The 17,805-nt window shown below is 37.4% G+C and overlaps 1 protein-coding gene across 1 annotated transcript; it reads right to left on the bottom strand.

The window, feature by feature from the left end:
• Positions 1-546: 546 nt before the first annotated feature.
• Positions 547-17,599, bottom strand: LOC116181287 (alpha-tocopherol transfer protein-like). The gene is made up of 6 exons (XM_031501596.1): positions 17,443-17,599; positions 17,247-17,384; positions 1,478-1,572; positions 1,278-1,428; positions 1,039-1,232; positions 547-897 (listed from the first exon to the last, which is right to left on the bottom strand). The coding sequence occupies exons 1-6, from the start codon at positions 17,582-17,584 to the stop codon at positions 586-588; spliced, it is 1,032 nt and encodes a 343-aa protein (XP_031357456.1). The 5' UTR covers positions 17,585-17,599; the 3' UTR covers positions 547-585.
• Positions 17,600-17,805: the final 206 nt, after the last annotated feature.

Here is a 17,805-nt window from a genome sequence, read left to right as displayed (position 1 = left end):
AAGAAAAAGGTGTCAGTAACTTTGAGGAAGTCTAGATTCCAACCATCCCCCATAAATCATTCTTTTAATAGGGGTTAGAGAATTGATGAGTGCTGGAAAGCGGTTAATGGAGTAGGCGGGAAATTTAACATTATTACAGCGACATCTACACTAACTACTCGCGATAATAGCTAAATTCCTTGTCAGTGTTTTGCAATTGGAGGCGATGAAAACTTCATCGATTTCATTCATGCATTAGACCGTTCAGATACTAAAAGGCAAAAAACACTTGTTGCACGAATCTCTTCATGTGTTTGTATAATAAACGCACTTTTTTGTTTCAGCCCGTCGGCATGTACCTAAATAAATACGAGTGGGCCGGCTCCCAGGAGCTAGGCGATTGCTCTATAAGGATTAGGGAGGCGCAACTTGAATTCGACGATGGCACTTGGGAATGTCAAGTGACGGCGAGCGATTTCCACACTCAAGACGCCCTCACGAGCCTGCCGATTCGTCTAGTAGTTAGGGGTAAGTTCGAAACGCCGTTCGAATTGATAATTAACTTGGTTAGTGGCAATAAAGTTTTACTAAGGCTTATCACAGTAACTATACTAATATCGCGTTCATTTGCTCCTCGAGCGTGTATCCTAAGTCGCGCAGCTCGGACAGGACCGACGGAGTCTTACGTATGTAGTCGACCCATCCGCCGTAGCTGTAATCGGGATGGACTCCTCCGTATCTTACGGGCAAGTACTTCGGGTCGATGTGCTTGTGTAGCGACTTCATGTCCGATCCGTGGAAGAAGATGCGTTTCCTTACTTCTTTGCTCATGAAGGGCTTTACAATCGAGTAGCCCGCTTTGAAAACTGGCGATTGATTGACGATGTGGACCGCGTGTGTCCTCAGAGGATAGGTCCACTAAAACACAGGGAGCACGAGGTTATTCCGTCACTAAAACCAGGTCGAGCCGTACAGATTTGTGACATCTAACTAATATTTAGACGGTACAAATATGTATGGCTGCGTTCGGTACATTTTAAGCATTGATAAGTTGGTTACCACGACAATGTCGATCATTTGAGCGGCAATTTTCGAATTCAACTGCGTGACGTGCTTCATCTTTAAATCGGCCAAATCGAACAGGCAAATTCCCCCCAATATTTGCGTGGAGGTTTCCATTAGCGCCAGCTCGAGCGCGACAAGTGTGGCCTGGAACAGTTCGCGTGTGCTTATTTTGGCGGGATCCCAGTGACCTAAAATTGAAACGATGAAAAAGACCGCGATTCACTCGCAAATACCCAATCTGTAAAATAGCATCCTTCTTCCGTGCTGATCGTGAAAGGGCTGCGTGCTAATCAAATCGGCGTCGCCTATCGCAGTCAACCGATCAAAGTACACGTCCTGGTAAAATTCCGGATTCTTCTCCTTGAACTCGTAGTAGTTGACAAGCTGTAAGCCTCAGAATGTCGATGTGCTCGACGCGCCTGGACCTACTTACGAGTCGGTGAGCGTGTCTTATGACGAACCTCCGCGCCCTCAAGAAACGCAGCAGAAAGTCGTCGTCTAGGCGGTGCGGTGAGCATTCTCCCCTTTCTGGAACACATACAGGAAATGTTATTAAAGCGCGGCATGTGACAGAATTATATCAAAGAGCGAAAACAACGAGCGCCAACTGTATTGGCTCCACTAAAATTGCATTAAGAAGCCTCGGTACAATGCAATTTTATTATCCCTCTCTCTATGCGGAACGCAATTAAAAAGTCCGCCGACGTCATACTTATAGAGCAATCTGTTTTATTACGATCTAGTTGCGGTTTACAATTAGCGAAGGTAATTAACCTATAAACGTGTTGCGCTTAATTTAATAGCTCGAGCCCTGCCTAATTAACGAAACGTGACAACCTTAATCGGCAAAATTTTAGCTAATTGTAAAGCATTTGTTTGCAATTTCGTAAATAACATGAGACCATTTTCCTCTTATTGTCTATCGAATCAATAGAATTAGCAATTAATTTGATGACTTGTAGAAAGAACTCCATCGTATAGAGAATATAATTAATTGTAATTAAACGATTAACATAATTACTTGTGTGTATGGTGCGCCGAACCCTTTTCCACTTAGTAATGTAATTTTAGATAGAAAGTAGAATTAATAAACCAATTGACATTAATTGAGTTGGTCTATAATTAATTACTTAATTAATTAAAACAACGGAAACTAAACAAACGAGTACAGAAACAAAAAGGTTATCAAAAAGGAAAGCAAAGGAGGAACCGATAGCGAAAAACGAAAGGAAAGAAAAATGGACACAACAGAAAATGAAACAAGAAGTCAACTAAAATAGAAACGGAAAGTGAAACGACAGCTAAGACACAGAAAATGAAACAAAAAGGAAAGTAACGAAAGTTAACAAAAAGAAGCAACAAGAGGATACCGAAACGGAAATAGGAACGAGAAGGGACACTAGAAAAGAATGGAATAGAAAACGGCAAGAAACACGTAACTAACAGAAATGAAAATAGAAATGACAACGAAACAAAACACGGAGAAGAAAATGAACAAGTTAAAAGGGGTGCGAAACAGCAGGGAAGGAGGAATAAAGGTGGAAATGAAATCAAAAGAAAAAGAAGAACCGATTGAAAACCAAACAAGAAAAGAACACGAGAACACAAAAGAAGCAAATAAAGGAATATGCGACAATCAAAAACGCGAAAATCGTACACAAATAAGAGGAAAACTACGACGGGAAAGAAACGAAATGGTGTTTACCTATAAGATAGAGAAAGGTAGAAGAAATCAAAAATGAAAAGGAAATGGGAAGCAAACAAAGTAAGTGAATTGGAAGCGAAAAACGCAAAAAAACGCGTAAGCAAAATAGAATGAAAAATGGAATAGAGGAAACAAAAATAGAATCGAAAGCGGACAATACAAATGACAAAAAAGGTAGTCAAAAGATAAATAAAAATGACCATGAGTTTATGAGGATACAAATGAACATGAAATTATCCACTAAATTCTGTTGCCTGGGGGAGGGGGCGGTGTTAAGGAAAGAAAAACGTGCATAAATTTTGAATGCGACGACCAATTTATTGGTCTTTTGGACACGCATGAATTTAGTGGTGCCAAGCAATACTTTTAAAGAGGGGGGGGGGGGGCTTCTATCCGTCATGGTGTTCTAATTAAAGTTCTCATTGAAAGAAATTGGTTTCTACCTCCGCGATTCCTTGCCGAGTGGATGGTTGGAAGGAGGGAGGGGTGTTAGAAATTAGTTTTATTTATTTATTTTGCCTTTATTTTTGAGTGGGCGGAGTTTCAGCCAAGGCTGCTCTACCAACCCAACCCACTATACATTTACAAATATCCATGCCCGAACCCGGATTCGAACCAGGGACCAGCACCACAGTTCAGTTTTAACTGAACTGCGCCACATGGCCGGCCATGGTATTAGAATGAAAGGTCTCAACGAAAAGAACCACTCTTGATCTCCCGTATCAGTTATTGTAATCGTAGGAGAGGGAGGGCTTGTGTTATCATTCATGGCACACTAATGAAAGGTCGTTATGATACTAGTGCCCAAAGCACTAAATATTTTAGAGGAGAATTGGAGGTGTGGAGGGGGTATGAAATGCCCACAGGAAGATTCAATGTTTATTTCCTTACACATTTATACAATTTTCGGGTGATAGGGGAGGGGTTATTCACCACCACCCCAGACCCCACGGTGCCACACTATACCTCAGAACGTTCAGCCCTAAGGGTTATGTTATATCTTTCGTAAAAAACGCAGAATCATCGTTTCGTAAAGCGCATCCTTACCCCACAGTCTCTTGGTGTTACGTTCGATGACCCTTTTCCAAAAAGCATGGTGCCACGAGAACCAAAGATTTTGCGGAAGAATGTAGAACCGGGGGCTGGTCTGGGGGTTCATTTCCTTACACATATAAAATTATTGGCGGCTAGGGAGTATTTCATTCCCCCCAGACCTCACGATGCTACAGTCTTCCTCAAAACGTTCAGCCCTTAAGGCTCTGTTATATTTTTTCGTAAAAGACACCGAGTCTTTGTTTCCTAAGGAGCATCCCCACCCTACAGCATTTTGGTGTAACGTTCGGTGCCCGTTTTCTAAATAGTATGGTGCCAGTACCAAAAGCACTAAACATTATGTGGAAGAATCAACACTGGGGAGGAATACACCCCTCCTCCACCGGGGAAAGAAAAGATTAATTGTTCATTTTCTTACACACAACATTTTCGGGTGCTCAAAGCTACATTCTTCCGTAAAATGTTTAACCCAAAGGGGCGTAAAGACACCGACTAAGGCTTTTGGTGTTTTTCAAAACGATTATCCCTAAGGGCTCTGTTACATTTTATTTTAAAATACCGAATCTTTGTTTCTTAATGAGCATCCCTACCCTACAGGCTTTTGTCATCATGTTCGATGACTCTTTTCTAAAAATGGTGGTACAAGTGCCAAAAGCTCTAAATATTTTATGGACCCCCTCCCCCTTCCAAGGAAAAAGAAATATGCAACATTCATTTCCTTACCCATATAAAATTTTTGGGCGCTAGGGCTCTGAACACCATAAATAATAAACGGACCACCCTTATAATGTGAGAATATTTCAATTTATTGAGTAAATCTGGGAGATTATTTACGAAATAAACGCAAAATTAGTTTGTGTTATTTGAGGTTGCATTTCAGTGTTTGATTTTCCTCTTAGAAGTTTTCGTTTTAATTTATGCTTAAATTCTATCGCTTTGTAATTGTTCAATTTATATAGGTAAAGTGTTAGAAGTGAGACACATCTGGTCAAATTTGCGTACCTTAAAAACGCTTACATCTGGTCGTTAAGCTAAGGTGTTCTATTGTTAAACCGTCAGGAGAAAATTAATTAACGCACTTGTTCTTTCGCTTATAAGAAGGTTGCAGGTGTTTCGAAGTATTTAAAGTGGTAAATAGTTTTCTTAAATACTAGAGACAACGAGAAACGAAGCTGCTGCTGATAATTTTGCGACGGTTAAAGAGCGTGTAAGTTTCTTAAAGCTGTCAGCATTTTGTAAGTCAAGTGCGCCAAGTGTGGCAAACTTTGTACAACCAGATTATTGTGATCATTAAGAAAAATCTGTAAGATTTCTTATTTTAATTATTGTCGCCCGCCTGCGTGCGGGGTAATATGTCCAAACAAGCTTTGTAAGCTTTTCTTCCTGTCAGGGATTTTATTGTTTCATGTGTTTCGGAATAAGTTTTTGTCATTCTGATTCGAAACCGTTGTGCGACCCGGGTAGTTTTTATGTTAGAGTTCTTTTTTGTGCCCTAGAATTATCAATTATGAAAATTTGTGTACAGGAGCAGGAGGAAAATAATTCCTCACACTTCTAAATTTAAAAGTTGCTGTTTTTTTAGCTTTGAGCTAGCTAAACTGGTGTTCTGTGGGCCGCTTAGTGGTTACATTGGTCACAGCCGCAGTGTAGATCTTGTAGAACTTCATTATGATCAATGATAATTTTGCTGGTAAACTATTTCTTTGGCCTAGCCCTTTCTTCACGTAAGAGATCAACAAATAATGCCTATCTATAGTTCAAAAGCCCTTTGAGACAAAAAATAATAAATCCAAATACGAGTATTATCCATTCGTAATGTCCACACCCTAACTGCGAATATCTCTTAAACAGTGTGTAAAAGGAGAGTACTCATAAAGGAAAAACTAATCGTCTGGACTAACTAACTAACCGAATATCTCGGAGGAGGGTACTGTAACGGGAGCTCGCTTCACCGTTTCAATTGAATATGTACCGCTTCATATGAAAACTGAGCGCGAATAGGTTTGGTGAAAATGGCACGCCGCTAAAAACGCGTGGAGAAAGGATAAGCTAGCTTGGTCTCGAAATTTCTACGCGGCTAACAAGTAACCAACAGTAAAGGTTTGGGATTAGAGCTCTGCGAGTAGCTACGAACCGTCCTTTGAAACGCTGATGAATTTTCCATTTGCGCTGGGCTCATATCGGGTAAACTAACCGTGTTTGTACATAGCGAGAGAGGAAGATCGTTACGAAATTTAGATCGCGCGGTTTGCGTGAAATTTATAAGTGGCGAAGGTTAACTTTCCCTGCTTTAGAGCACAAACCGGTGGGCGAGAATTTTTAGTGCACGGAAAATTGCGGTGATAAAAGACTAGAAAATTCAATTGTCACTCGTGATTGCGTACACTGAAATATAATAGCACATACGTTCAATTTTGATATCTACGACTCATTACAGCACTATCAACCAAACTCACCTTGACACTAGAAAGGTGGAAGTAGCTTTTCACTTTAATAATAAGGATCATCGTACGAACCAATACCTAAGGGGTTCCAGAGGGACATATTTAGAAGGTACCGTAAAACATTTGTATTATTTGAATATTACAAGGTGCCATTCATAATTTCAATTTGTGGTTAAACAATTTATTTCAAAAGAACATATTACGGCTATTTGAAAATTTTGAATTATGCACCAAGGTTTCTGAATTTAAACTTAACTGGGAAGTGTGATTAATATTTAATTGGATTATTTACTGTTTGTGAGTCTTTGGGCGAATTTTTATTTTAAATGCAAATTACCCCAATCATTTCAAAAAAAGATGGTTAGTATCGGGGTGTTCAAGGTCATTAATTCTTCTTTTAGACCATCTGGCGTAAATTTCTACTTTTTTTGGTTCTAAAAAACAGAAATGTTGCTGTTTCGGCAGCTTATACAAATATATGTTGGTATCTTCATACAAAATCGAGAAATTAATTCCCACACTTATTGCTAACGCGAGGACGGCCATTAATTATTGAAAGTACATAAGCACTGATTGCGAATGCAGTATAGTGCAGATTTTTCCGTTTCATAATCCACGATTTGCATTAATTAGAACGATTTTACCTATATGGAAATAAACCTCCAGTTGTGTAACGCAGAATTAGAACGTATCCATTTCTGCAGGCAATTACATTTACATTTGACTGAGTGAAAAAAGAATCTAAATAAGTATCATTGACCATTGATGGAAAAAAACTAACCAAAAAGCGGCTCCATGGAAATGTCAAGTTTAATACAAATTAGATATTGGAGTCGTAGTTTTTTTTTCATACTATTTTCGACATTTATTACTAGAGCACAAAATGTCTAGTTAATACTGGATTTTATTTGGCATTGGAATTATGCCTCTAAAAAAGCGGTAGTTTGATTAAGCATAAATTATATAATATACTTTAAGGAAATAATGCAATGGCTCCTACGCGTAATTTACATGATCATGCCGTTTGGTTTGTACAACGTCCCTGCAATTCAGTCGGTTTGCCTTTGAAAGCTGCATAAGCAACTTCGCATGACGAAATCAAGTGACTTTCAAAAACGTTTCACTCTTGGCATTGACCCTACACTTTGATAATCCTTCGTCACAATTGAAATGAATAAAAATACTAATAAAATGGCCCAAGAATGAACCATGAACTACTTCCTTTAAATATGACGAGTGATATACAACAATTAAAAAAGAACTAGGGAAGTATTTCCTTCCTCTTTTTTTTCTCTTTCCCTTTTCACAGCAAGTTTTGTTTCCCTTTTCCTATACGCTTCCTTCTTTGTATTTCTTTCCGTTTGATTTTTATTTCTGTCTTTGCATTTTTTCGAAATTTCCATTTGGGAGTTTAAAGTTCTAGAAATCCCGATAGACATGGAGGTGTCGTGAAAGATCGGTCATCCGCGATAAAGTTCGAAGGTGGATGTGACGTAATCTTTCCGAGAAATATGACGTGTTCGTTCGTGAAGATTCTAGAGAGACTCGGAAGTATCCGGAAGCGTTCGAGAGCTTCAATTCGAAATATTTATGATTCAGTTCAGTTCCTACTATGACGCCGAAGTAATAAATAGTTCGCACTGTTATTGTGTATTCGTGAGTGATAAATAATATTTTACTGCTATTTCATTTCATCATTCCAAGACTGTTATAAATTTATTGTTATAGATCGTGTAACTCAGTTTATCTTAGACTATTATCAATTAACTTGCTGATATTTATGATGGGAGAGAATTGGGAAAATGCTATGAACATTTTGAAGGGCCATGTGGCTTCAAATTACTCCACTGGGCATTCGCGGTTAGTACAAATATCACTTTTTGTATCTGTTTTCGTTATATCTGTTTTTCCCTTCTTGCTTCTCTGTTCATTCCTTTTGCATTTCATGTTTCTCTTTCATTTCGTTTTCTCTTTAATTTCTCTTATTCTTTCCCATTTTTATTAATTTTGTATACAAAATATCAATGTAACAGTTCAAGGTTCAATAATATTATTAATAGGAGAATATCAGTCCACGAGACCCCTACAAAATGCTCTCGAATTTTCCCACTTTGCTCGAAATACAAATATAAACAAGTTTCTCTGAAATGTGCTCTTGTTAGATTCTTGTGAATCTTCATAGCAATCTTGATACAAGCTCAGTAACATCAGGGAAAATCGAAGGTACGCCCTCTAAATTTTAAGCTAAAAAGATGCCATATTATTATTCTATTTCCAAACATATTATAAACCGGGGATGATAAAAAAAATGCAAATAATAATTATTATTATTAATTCAAAATTTTTTAAAAAAAAGTTAAAAAAGAACAAAAAAGTTTAAAAAATTGAAAAAAGGTTAATGGTTAAAAAAACAATAATTTCAAAAATGTCGATTTTTAAAAAATTCTTCTAACACCTTTTTTGAATCTTTTTGAATCAATACTGAATTTTTTTAACATGTTTGTGTTTTTGCAAAGAGGGGTGTTCCATTAAAAGAAATGGAGTTAGGTCCGATAACTTTTTTCCCTAACCCCGTATACGACAGATTATTCAAAAATCATTATAAAGAAATTTTTGTATAAAACATTTATCTGTATCTTTTTTAACTAACAAAATATAGGGCCATTCTGAAATTGAAAATATTTTGTTTTTTTGATGGCCCCCTCCGCCAAAACGCGGTAGATCTCACCCCTAGGGGGAAACAAGTACTACCAAAAATTCAAATTCAAATTAATTCACGTTAATTCAAATTAATTCACGTTAATTCACGTTAATTCGCGTTAAATCACGTTAATTCAAATTAACTCACGTTAATTCAAATTCATTCACGTTAATTCAAATTAATTCACGTCAATTCAAATTAATTCACGTTAATTCAAATTAATTCACGTTAATTCAAATTAATTCACGTTAATTCAAATTAATTTAGAGGGGTGTACACCAAAAATTCAAAGTTGTTTCCCCCTAGGGTCCTTCTTTTTTAGGAAAATTGAGCTTTGAAAAGGTCACACAGAACTAGAAATTTTTACAGCAACGCACTCGAACACAGACTGGCATTTGTCATAAACAATGAAACACTTTGTCAAGAAGTGCGTATATCGAGTTCTCCTTGAATTGGCTTGTATTTGCACTAGTCTCGATCAGTAACAAAAAAGCTGTTTTAAGATATTATTCTCAAGGTAAGAGATTAAAAACAGAACCGTTCGTAAATATTACTTAATGGCGAGTTAATTACCATATTTAATTTTGATGTAGACAGATTTTGTAACTAATTATATGTTTGTGAAACATTGCAATGATGAGAACTAATTCAAATTTTCTCAGCATTGTGTTACCTACTTGTCATAGGTACCAACGTTAGGTAACAGCATTTTCAACAATTTCTTGAAACAAATGACAAATAATAAAAAAAATTACTAATTCATGACATTAAGGGTCCATTAAGATGGTCGTGGGGCTTCTGGAGGAAGGCATGACAGACAGACAAGATATGAATGCTTCAGTTCAAAAATTTAACACCACCACCACCACCCTCCTTTCGAAACCCTTTTTGTAAAATTGTATGAGTTTCATGAGAAAAAAAAATTGGGCATGCATGGGCGCTGGGGGTAGATTTCACCCTGTCGTACGGACGGTACGTTAATTTGTTTAAAGATACGGCTAAATTCAAATGTCTTTGTAAATGGTAGTACGTCAAATCTATTTGCGAATATGACTACAATTTTTTATTGTTCTATGTTGTTCTTTTTCAATAGCTTTATAAATAACCAGCTCATCAAAGACCCTATATACAGGGTGTAGCATTTAAGGTCCCTCGGATTACAATTACTTTACCACAAAAGGTATCGGAAAAAAGTAATAGCAAAATTGTGCACAGTTACCGTCTAGGTTACCGTCGCCATATTTCTAAAACATTTCTGGTGGCGTCCCGAATTCTAGTGACGTATCACACTTTAAATAAAGAACACTCCATATTTTATAGAAGAAATTGGGATGTGCGTTGGAGTACTTATATATCTCGAAATTATTTGAGTAACTAACATCAAAACAGTTTACCTCATGTTATTCTCCGGTCATAGATAAGAGTTGCGGTTATCGCGAAAAGTTAATTAATTTTGTAAACAGATGTTTTAGATAAGAAAATTGTTGTGTATCTTCACTAAAGAATTAGGAAGTGGAATCGAAGATATGACAAGAGAAGGGAAAGTGTATTAAAATGGCTTTTTCCGTCGCCGTGGTGCTAGCCATTCGTCTTTGGCCTTTTTGCCGCCGTCGCGATTTGGCCGTTGGTTGGAGTCGGGACCATTGGATGTTTTCGGATGTACTAACGACGGGGGGACAGATAATGCAAATATTAAAGATGCAAAAGATTAGCCTGGAGAGACAGACGACTGCCCCTACCCTTGGCCAATGGGATACGGTAGGAGTGGACATTAGAGTCCACCCCCTGTGACGTCACAACCAATGATCTGTGTGGTCCGCCATTTTGTTAGGCGCCATTTTGCATCGAGCGCCATCTTATTAGTCTCCAATTCCGCCATTTTGTCACATGACCGATGACGCGGCTCAAAGATGGCGGATGTAGCGAGAGAGGCAGACAGACAGACAGACAGACGGTACAAAATGGCGGATTTAGTAACTAATAAAATAGCGACCGATTCACGATGGAGGATTTAGTGGTTAATAAAATGGCGCTCGATCCAAAATGGCGGATTTAGTGACTATTAATATGGCGACTGGTCCAAGATGGAGCCCAACAAAATGGCGGAATTAGAGACTAACAAAATGGCGATCGATCCAAGATAGCGGATTTGGTAACTAATAAAATGGCGCACGCTCCAAAATGGCGCCCAACAAAATGGCGGACCACACCGTTTATTGGCTGAGACACCACAGGGGGCGGACGCCTGCCGTATTGGACAAGGGGAGGGGCATACAGGCGCGTGCTAGTCTCTGATTGGCCGTGACGGACGTGCTCGTCCCCGATTGGTGTGACGTCACTTCCTGCGCCAGAACGAACATAGGTCTTCTACTTTTGTTTGGAGCGTAATGCTAAAGGATTGTAAAGCATGATGAAGGACGACAAATGAATAGAGAAGGGAGGAGGAGGGTACAGACACAAACAACAGAAAAAAAGAGAAAAAAAAACTGAAAATGGATAAGGGCAACACGAAAATGACATTCCGGATTGTAGGGGAGGTAGCTGGTAAAGCACGCTGAATTCTGGGATTCTGATGTCGTGGTGATCGTAGAATCATGGAGAGAAGAAAAACGCTTGGAGAAAATAAAAACAGAATAATTGCAAATGAATAAATATGGGGGAACCAATTTGCGAAGAGTGTTAATGTAAAGGGAAGAGGAAAAGCAGGTATGTTCACAGGAGGAATGACGGGAGGAAACGAAAGAAGAGCAAAGTCAGACGAATAGAAGTGTAGAGGAAGAAAATAAGAGTTATACCAATATGCAATAGAAAAGAAAAATATAATATAGAAAATAAGGTACATGAAAGGAAGGAGGATGGGGTAATATTGGGTGGGTGGGGGGTATGGGGCAAATGTAATGGCAGAGAAGAAATTAAAGAAAAATAGATAAAGATAAAAATAAAGATAAAGTGTACAACAAAGAGGGAGAAGGGATTGGGGACGGAAACAAATTGAGCTAAATGTAGACCAGTTTAAGATGATGAAGTGTGGGAAGAGGGGTGAAAGGAAAATGGAGGAGAGAGGTAAATGAAGTTTAATAATCATAGACCAAATGCAAAGAAACAATGCACAGGTAAGAGAATTAAGGAAATAGAGGTAGGAGGAGAATTGGAGAGAGGGGGTTCATGAATAATTTTAGAACAAATAAGTTACCTGTTCGATGCAATGGTTTGAGTGGTGCCCATGTACGGAATGGAGATAGGAAAGTGGAAGGAATGAGAAGCAGTACAAAAAAGATATTATAAAAGGGTATTAGGACTAAATGGAACGATATCAAATTGTACTTTATAGGAAGAAACTAAAATGGAAAAGATAAGGATGGCGTCGAGGGGCAGGGCGGTAAGATTCGATGAAAGAAGCGAATTGGTGAAGGAAGCTTTGATATGGATATGGATTGTGAAGATGAAGTGGAAATACCAGGTGGAATATGATGAAATTTTGGAAAAAGTTGGAGAAAAGAGATTAAACATGAACACCATTAATAAACAGAGACTAAGAGAAGTTCTGGAAGGAACTGTGGATGAAAGCGGAAGTAGAGGGAGAATCAGGATGAAGGTGATAGAAGACGTGAAGGTAGAGAGAGAAGGGTACGTACCAAAGAAAAAGGAAGACCACTAGGTCCTGCGATGCAGAGAACAGATGATGAGTTTCATTAATAATTTCTCAATGTCTGCGTAGTCAGTTTACACATCGTTCTGCAAATTTAGCAAATAGAAACATTTGTAGAAAAATTTAGTGGAAATTAGGAAAACCCCTGGGAAAACCTATTGGCTTAGAAATGCTCCTAGAGATTTACTTGAGGAACTTTTTTCGAAATCTTGCGAAGCCTCTTAGTGATATTAGAAGTCTAAAAATCCTAAGAAAAAATCTTATAGATACAGGGTGTTTTTGTTACCAACGGTTTCTTGAAATCTTTAAAATTTTCTCAATTATAAAAATGTTGGTGCGAACCTGCAAATTGTGCCTCAGGCGTGTCTTGATCTTTTTACCACCAAAACACATTACAGTCGTTACCAAGTTCAATGGTGCAATTAGAAATAAATGTTGCTAATTCAAATTTGATTGCAGTTACGTTGGCGTTTACACATCTAGGTCGAGTAACGGGATTTGTTGTAAGACAAATCGAAAGTGCATGGCACCTGCACCCTTTTTTCTGAGTTGAAGTTCCATACCGCTTCCGAAGAGTTTTTTCGAAGTCGACCAGATAAAAACTGAACAGACGCCTCTAAATTCGATTTGAAGAATAAAGGTTAAAAATTATGTGAATTGCATTGCGTCACTTTCATATTATTGAAAACGAAACTTGCTTGGCTATTTATAGCGAGAAATGGAAGGGATACTTAATCTTTACGCTTGAGATACTAAACACGTTTAGGTATTTGGAGGGCAAATAGTCGAAGTGACCCCATTTCGTTTTCTAGTCGTAGTTCTTGATCAAAATTCTTCTCTTCGATCTTGCAAAGCGCTTACTTTTCGAAATATGTCATTTATCTCTGGTATCAGACAAAGGCCGCCCTTCAATTCCTTTGTAGTCGACTCTAACCTCTTTATTGTGACCCCGAAAGATTAAAAAAATTGACTAAATCTCTAAAAGAAACCATGTCAATCTAAAAGCTACCGTTATCTTGAAAAACCTTTAACACCCTTTACGAATTTAAAGAATTTGTAAGTGATTCAGAATCTATAAAAGCCTGTAACAGTCGCCAACAGTTTCTAACAAGTTAAAAAGTAATCGTAAACGATTTACATAAAGCGCATTTCCACTTGCATTCATTTCCCATTTGTAAGATGCAACTTCTATTAAAATCGTAAAAATCCGGCCACAAATATGAAAGATAGCGTTGCACATGGGCAATCCATTTTTGACGTGTTACTTCAATTTCAGTTTATGAGAAGAATTTCATTTCAATGCTTTTCTAAATAAGAAAGTTGTAACTGCGCATGCGCAAACCTAAATGTTAAAACTAATGTTAGATTTTCCTTTGTTCCAAGCGCCTAAGTATCAAATTTCACTTAAATGCTTCCATAGATAAAAAAGTTGGCACTGTGCATGCGCAAAATAAAATTTTGAAACTGGCGCTAGATTTTCCTTTATTCCAAGTGCCTATGTATCAAATTTCATTTAAATTCTTCCATAAATAAAAAAGTTGCCACTGCGCATGCGCGAAACCAAATTTTGAAACTGGCGTTAGATTTTCCTTTATTTCAAGTGCCTATGTACCAAATTTCATTCAAATACTTTTATAAGTAAAAAAAAGTTTGCAATTCGGTTTATAAATGGTCGAGATGCGAAAAGGGCACTGTGAATTTTGAATCGATTCGATTCAACTTTTGGCATTGCGTATTATATGGCTAAAGCGATGCCCATATTGAATTTCATGCAATTCAGTTCATAACTAACGGAGATGTAAAAGCGATCGAACATTTCTAAACAAAGTTATCGTTCACACGGACAGATAGATGAACAGACAGACAAAGGAACAGACGGACAGACCAACAGGCAGACGACAGATAGCAATGCAAAATTATAAACGATCTCTAGGATCGTTAATAAACGGCAAAAGTGTAAAATTATGGAACATGTAAAAAACGGTTTTTTGTTTTTTTTACAATAACTTTTTTTGTAAGCGGTACAGAAAAAATTCCTTCCTTGGTACAAGACTCGACACCTTAACGAACCAAATAGCGAAAAAAGTAGAAGAATAGCTCTTAAGATAAAGAACTAGTAGCGTCGCAAAACGAGCGGACGGACGGACGGACGGACGGACAAAGTGGCCACAATAGCGCATTTTTTTTATTTTTGTGGAAATGCGCTAAAACCATTAAAGGTCTTGTACTTAAAAGGTGGTAGCTTTAGCATTTAAATATTGTTTGTTAATTTGACAAATTTGCCGGTATAAGAAATTTTATATGTGTACCGCAACATTAGGAAAGACTAATATGCGAAAAAAATAAGAGCGTTAGGATAAGAAACGAGTGTTCAAGCGTAATTGTAAATGTAAGTTATTTTGAGTTGTTTGCATTGTGTCGATTTATTTGGAGATGTTTTGATTTTCAGAGTCTTTCAATAGTGGAGATAAAGAACCAACTTTCCTCAAAGTAAGAGACATTGTATTTGTATTTATTGTTATTGTTTTACACAATAAATTTGTTTACAAATTTCAAGGCTAATTTAATTTATCCATTACCGAGTTAGCCGTGGTATTAATTATTTCATTACAAATACCCTAAAATTTATACCAGTGCTGTACAGAATCAAATTTATTGCCTACAAGAGGGGTTTGTAACCCTGTAAATGTTACTAACCCGCTACAGTCTCCGAAAAAATATTGCCAGTGACTTCAGGTTTTTAAAAAACCTTCAGCAATACCTCTAAAGGTTTTATATGGCTTCTTTCCAGATTTATAGACTTTTGTAGTCTCTAAGTGTCCCTAAAATCTTTGAGTGAGAAAAATCAGGGACCATGAGTTGCTTAAAACCTTTCCTCTCTCTTTAAGGGCCGAATCTTTGTAGCGTCCTTTCCAAAGTTCCACACACTCTTTTAGTGGGCCTTAGAAAATTAAAAGAGTTAATACCCTACATCAACTTTAAGGATACCTAAGCACATATATGCCCTTTAAAGATCGTTAAAAGCCTTCTATGGGCACCTACGGTTAAGTTTTTAAAAGTCTTAAGATTTTTCAAAGGCTTTCAGGGGTCTTCTAACCTTTAAAAAAGCTTTAGGGGCATTCAGGGGCCTCCATTGCCCTCCAAGGGAATATTAAAGGCTTTGAGATCCTTTAATTGACTATTACTCTAGCCCTTAATACTTTTTTAATCATTGATTCATTGATCTTGTCCCTATTTTTAAAAGTTTAGTCTTTAAGAACTTTTATGTCTTTCACAGTCTTTAAGAGTCTTAAGAGAGCTCCATAATATTTAAACACCTTTAAGGGCCTTTTAACTTCCTCCAGTCGCCTTTTATTGATTCCCAATTCCGTCCACCTCCAAGAGGCCTTCAAAAGCTTTTGAAGGTCCTCAATAGCTTTTTACAGTTTTTAAATAATATTTAATGAAAAGATCTTAAACCTATTATCACGGTTACTGTCGGCCAAGTGTAGGAGTAGATCGGTATATGATGTTTGCTCATAGTATAGATTTTGGTCAGTGTATCGTCGATCGGTTTCGGGACTCGTTCGTAAAAAAAATCTCCTTGTAGATGGAAAGACTGCGTCGTGATTTGTAAGTGGACACTGTTCGAGGCATCCGTTTGGTTTGGTTTGTGGGAAATAATTGGGATAGAGTATTTTAAACGCTTTAGAGACTAGTAATCTCGTAGTAATGTTCTAGAGACCTTTTGGAGTCGCCCACGGTCTTTAAAATCGAGAACACCCGCTCGGTTTCCAACGTAATAAAATTGTGCCGAGATAAAGCGAGTCGGAACTTGCCGAAATCGATCAATTTGGTTTCTACAATCATATCCGCTATCGACGGGTGATGGGGGGTGGGAGGGGGTGTGATTTATCTTTCAAGGTATTCTAATGCAAAGTCTCAACGAAAGGAACTGGTTTCTATCAACTACCCCCCTTCACCCTTGTCAATATATAAAAAATAGAGTGTTGGTGGAAGGTCATATATATCAATAGATAGGTGTATATTACCTAATTATTCAGGTACTAAACTATTTCGGTTTAAAAAAATGCTTTTTATACTTGTTTTTAATATGTCAGAGTACAGTTTTTAAGTGTATAAATGCCACTTTTCTTGGTAAAGTAAACTGTGTACATATACTTTCATGTCGTAAACAATACTATTTACAACAATGTTCCGGGTCATTAAAACCATCAAAACACAAAATTTTAAGTGGAGTAACAGCGTTACCGTCGTGTACCTATATCAAATTGGCACGTTTTTTAAAAAGTGAAGGTTCCAGTTTGAGAAGATTACGGTTTCGGTACCAGTTGGGATCCAGTTTTCGATATAAGGATAAGGAACAAGAATACAATTGACTTTTCTTATCAAAGATGAAGATGCAAATCTTCAAATGCCGAAGCTTGCGATTGATGAAAGTTCCAAAATTAACAGCCCACTTATTTCAAAATTAATTTAATTGCGGCGTTTAGACAGAAAGTTGCACGACGCATGCACACAATTTTGAAATACGTCCACCTGATGAAATTTAGTAAGAATTATGGATTTGCGTGTAGAATTTATGTCACAACACTAAATTCGCGACACTTAACAAATAAATTAAATTAATTAACGATTAAAAGAGCTTACCGAAGATAAGGTCGCGGAATTCGGCAAGGACCTGGAGCTTGGTATCGGGATCCTCGTCGAGATGCTCCCTGGCGTAGGCCTCCAGCTCTTTCGACGGCGGGTCGAGGTTCATCTCGAACTTAACCAGGTCATCCATGCCTATTTTTAGAGGCAAAACAACAACAAAACAAAAGACGTTCACTTATGTAACACTTACGTGCGACTGTTTGGATACCGACGGTATTCTCTTGTAAATATCGTTTGCATTTCGCTTTTAACCTTGGTTTCGGTATATGACTCAAAAAAACACGCTCACGATTGGTGGTTTGTATACACAAACATGAAAAAAAATGTGGCATTTGTTTTGATGTTAATAAGTTTCATTGTCCGCTTATCAAAACTTTGATAAGTCACTTGATTTGAAAATTTCGTAATGGGGTCATGAGAGAATAATTATTGCGTAAGGTGTCTACCATTCCGAGTCGACTATCTATAATTACCATAATAATTATGGTAATTTAATTATAATCTATGATACCAATGCATTGCTTATTCTTTTGTTTTAAATAGGTATTTCCAC

The sequence above is a fragment of the Photinus pyralis genome, unplaced genomic scaffold, assembly GCF_008802855.1.
Source record: "Photinus pyralis isolate 1611_PpyrPB1 unplaced genomic scaffold, Ppyr1.3 Ppyr1.4_LG9, whole genome shotgun sequence".
Classification (NCBI taxonomy): domain Eukaryota; kingdom Metazoa; phylum Arthropoda; class Insecta; order Coleoptera; family Lampyridae; genus Photinus; species Photinus pyralis.
The sequence above is the reverse complement of the archived record's forward strand: the minus strand, read 5'-3'. Positions and strand labels throughout refer to the sequence as shown.